This window comes from Hemibagrus wyckioides, linkage group LG03, assembly GCF_019097595.1.
Source record: "Hemibagrus wyckioides isolate EC202008001 linkage group LG03, SWU_Hwy_1.0, whole genome shotgun sequence".
Taxonomy (NCBI): domain Eukaryota; kingdom Metazoa; phylum Chordata; class Actinopteri; order Siluriformes; family Bagridae; genus Hemibagrus; species Hemibagrus wyckioides.
In genome coordinates this window covers 3,107,646-3,112,645 of record NC_080712.1, presented here as the reverse complement: position 1 = coordinate 3,112,645, position 5,000 = coordinate 3,107,646, and the positions used below count along the sequence as shown (strand labels likewise).

At 38.3% G+C, this 5,000-nt stretch overlaps 1 protein-coding gene across 7 annotated transcripts in view; it reads left to right on the top strand.

Annotated features, from left to right (window-relative positions):
* The window catches only part of tenm3 (teneurin transmembrane protein 3), a 446,382-nt gene that overhangs the window by 371,816 nt on the left and 69,566 nt on the right, over positions 1–5,000 (top strand). For all 7 annotated transcript variants that reach the window (XM_058379176.1, XM_058379169.1, XM_058379160.1 and 4 more), the window contains one exon: positions 2,657–2,918. In XM_058379176.1, the coding sequence (XP_058235159.1) occupies positions 2,657–2,918 (262 nt within the window). The remainder of the gene's footprint in view (positions 1–2,656; positions 2,919–5,000) is intronic.

Genomic DNA, 5,000 nt, shown 5'->3' with positions numbered 1-5,000 from the left:
GCATGAAGCTTCTTGGAGATGACCACAAGGACATTTTGTGTGGAGTCTTCCACCTTGAAGCCAGGCTAGTTAGGATCTTGGAGGCTATTTTAGGGTGAAATTTTAGGGCGAGACAGTTGATTGTAAACAGAGCATTCAAGAATTTTCAGAAGAAAAGATAGCAGTGATTCCAGTCAGCGGTTTCTGATGTTTGAGGTATCCAGAGTGTGATTTTTCTGCATGGGGATGACTCCTGCTGTCTGGAATGCAGCTGGAGATGAAGAGGAGGAGGTCTTGTGGGATGGTCGGGAGTGTTGCGGAAAGCATCGTGGGATCCAGCAGGAGGCGGGAGGATTGCAGGACAAGATAATCTGCAGGATCTTCTCTGTTGATAAAGAAGAAAAATGTGTCCATGTAAGAGGAGGGGAATCCTGGGCAGAGAGTGTGGTAATAGGGGTAGGAGTGAAGCACTAGCAATCTTCTCATCAAAGAAAAGTGTCATCAGCAGTCAGGGAGGATAGTGAAGGAGGAGGCGGTGGGTTAAGAACTGACGAAAAGATACTGTGGAGCTTGTGATGAGTTTGTCCAAGAGCTTCTAGATTTCCCTCGAAGAAGGAGGTCTTGGTATCTGTCACGTCAGATAAGAACTCGGACAGGAGAAAACGTTATGAGAACAGATCAGTATCATGTTGTTATTTCCTCCAGTTTCTCTCAGCTGCTCTTTAATTCTTTTACATCTGACAGTTCAGGAGCAGGATGAGAAGGTTTAGAGGCCAGAGAGGAGGTCCATGAGGAATCTGAAGACAGGAAAGTGTTTATGGCTAATTTAAGAGTTAGAAAGGAGAAGGAGTTGGGGTATGGGGGTATGGGGGGGTAGATTGCGTGCTGGAAGCTACGGGGGAAGCGATGATAAATTGGAGCTATGGTACTGTAGAGTTTTCGTTTCTATAGCAACGCCTCAACAACAAACAATCATGTTTCATCTGTTGGTTTAACATTTAAGGAAGGAGTCTCCAGTGCCAGAGCTTTGTAACTTTATGATTTGTGACATCATCAGGACACTGAAGTTTACGCCCTGCAGTTTCTCTCCGCTGTTTGTACGTAATTATTTTATTATTTATTATTTAATAATATTTATTTTATTACTTGATAGTATTATTTTATTTGTTATTTATATTTATTATTTAATAATATTTATCTTATTATTTAATGGTATTCATTTTATTATTTAAATTATATTTATATATTTATTATTTAATAGTATTTATTTTATTATTTTATAACATTTAATTATGTAATAATATACATTTAATAACGTGTTTTTAAAACTGTTCTGCTGCGTTTTTTAGTTTGTATCAAAGGTCATTTTTATTCTAGTTTTGTTTTATGATGATTTACATTAGTTTCTAGTTTTAATTTTAGTTAACTTTAATTACCTGGGGCGTGCAGGTAACTCTTCCTAATTAGCATATTTATGAATATTTATAGATCTGTGCATGGGTAATAAGGAGAAAGGTGTAGAGACGGTTCCGAAGTAGCCATTTTTAGACATTTTCTCAGGCATTAAAAACATATTCAACAATTTATTATTCAAATATTTAATTATTTTTAATGGTTCGAATCCGACCTTTAGGGGTTCTTTAGCAGCGTTCTCACCTCGGTTCATCCTCTCGCTGTCTGATGTGGAAATTAGGCCCCGTCCGGTCTGTCTCCTCCGGCTGCAGCTCGCACGCTGACAAATGTTTTCCTCAAATTTTCATTAAGCATTGGGAAAAAAATCCAGCCACAACCCCGGAACTGATGATTTAAACCTGGAGCGTATTTTTAGTTTCAGGAGATCAGCGATGAGGAAGAGCAGGAGAGACGAGTCTCTGGATACTCCAACTAAAACCATCACAGGAAGCCAAAGAGTTAGAAACACTCGCACTCCTCTTTTATTTTTTATTTCTCGTTCATCCCTCCATCGTGTGTGTGTGTGTGTGTGCGTGCATGCGTGTGTGCGTGTGTGTGTGTGTGTTTACAGGTTTTTCTATGGCTCTTTAATAATTTATATACAGTAATTAAATCTTATCAATTATTAATTACAACATTTGTTAGGAAACTTTGGTTTGTTTTCTGGCTTTTTTTTAATTGCCTTTTATATTTTTAATTATTTATTTTTTATCTTTTAATTCTTTCTTTTTTCCTTTTCATATTTAAGCTTGTCACGTCTTTCTTTTTTCTTCTTTAAGATTTTTATTTGTTTGTTTTCTTTTTTCCTCTCCGTCAGTATTTTTTTCTTTTTTTGGATATGTTTTATTCTCTCTTTTTTATCTTCTTTCTTTTATTTCTTTTTTATTATGTTTGCTTTTTTTCCTCAGTCAGTAATTCTTTCTTTTTTATATATATATTTTTAGTTCTCTTTTTTTTATTTACTTTCTTTTATTAATTTTTTATGTTTGCTTTTTGGCTCTCTGTCAGTAATTCTTTCTTTTTTTGGATATATTTTTCTTTCTCTTTTCTTTTTTATCTTCTTTCTTTTATGAATTTTTTATGATATATTTATTGATATTCCTGTCTATATTTCTTTCTTCCTTTTGTAAACCCTCATGACATCCAGCAGCCGATCTCGTCCTGTTTGTATTCCACGCTGTGTGTTTTGTCCCTCAGCCAATCAGCTTCTCTCTCTGTGGGTCAGGTTTGATATTCTGGCCAATGGCGGAGCGTCACTGACCCTGAGTTTCGAGCGCGCTCCATTCCTGCCGCAGCAGCGCACCGTCTGGCTTCCCTGGAACGTCTTTTACGTGATGGACACGCTGGTGCTGAAGAAGGAGCAGAACGACATTCCCAGCTGTGACCTGAGCGGATTCGTCAGGCCCAGCCCACTCATCGTGACCACGCCCCTTTCTACCTTCTTCAGATCTGCACCTGAGAACGGACCGATCATCCCTGAGACACAGGTGAGTGATGGATATGGACACTTTACACAATATACACACTTTACACAATATACACACTTTACACAATATACACACACACCTCACTTACACAATATACACACACACACACACACACCTCACTTACACAATATACACACACACACACCTCACTTACACAATATACACACACACCTCACTTACACAATATACACACACACACACACCTCACTTACACAATATACACACACACACACCTCACTTACACAATATACACACACACACACACCTCACTTACACAATATACACACACACACACACACCTCACTTACACAATATACACACACACACACACCTCACTTACACAATATACACACACACACACACCTCACTTACACAATATACACACACACACACACCTCACTTACACAATATACACACACACACACACCTCACTTACACAATATACACACACACACACACACCTCACTTACACAATATACACACACACACACACCTCACTTACACAATATACACACACACACCTCACTTACACAATATACACACACACACACCTCACTTACACAATACACACACACACACACACCTCACTTACACAATATACACACACACACACACACACACACCTCACTTACACAATATACACACACACACACACACACACCTCACTTACACAATATACACACACACACACACCTCACTTACACAATATACACACACACACACACACACCTCACTTACACAATATACACACACACACACACACACACCTCACTTACACAATATACACACACACACCTCACTTACACAATATACACACACACACACCTCACTTACACAATATACACACACACACACCTCACTTACACAATATACACACACACACACACCTCACTTACACAATATACACACACACACACACACCTCACTTACACAATATACACACACACACACCTCACTTACACAATATACACACACACACACCTCACTTACACAATATACACACACACACACCTCACTTACACAATATACACACACACACACACCTCACTTACACAATATACACACACACACACACACCTCACTTACACAATATACACACACACACCTCACTTACACAATATACACACACACACCTCACTTACACAATATACACACACACACACACCTCACTTACACAATATACACACACACACACCTCACTTACACAATATACACACACACACACACACACCTCACTTACACAATATACACACACACACACCTCACTTACACAATATACACACACACACCTCACTTACACAATATGCACTTTTCACAATATACACACTCACCTCACTTACACAATATACACACACACACACACACACACCTCACTTACACAATATACACACACACCTCACTTACACAATATACACACACACACCTCACTTACACAATATGCACTTTTCACAATATACACACTCACCTCACTTACACAATATACACACACACACACACACCTCACTTACACAATATACACACACACCTCACACAATATACACACACACCTCACTTACACAATATACACACACACACACACCTCACTTACACAATATATACACACACACACACACCTCACTTACACAATATACATACTTTACACAATATACACACTTTACACAATATACACACTCACCTCACTTACACAATATACACACACACACCTCACTTACACAATATACACACACACACACACCTCACTTACACAATATATACACACACACACACACCTCACTTACACAATATACATACTTTACACAATATACACACTTTACACAATATACACACTCACCTCACTTACACAATATACACACACACACACACCTCACTTACACAATATACACACACACACACACCTCACTTACACAATATACACACACACACCTCACTTACACAATATACACACACACACACACCTCACTTACACAATATACACACTTTACACAATATACACACTTTACACAATATACACACTCACCTCACTTACACAATATATACACACACACACACACACCTCACTTACACAATATACACACTTTACAC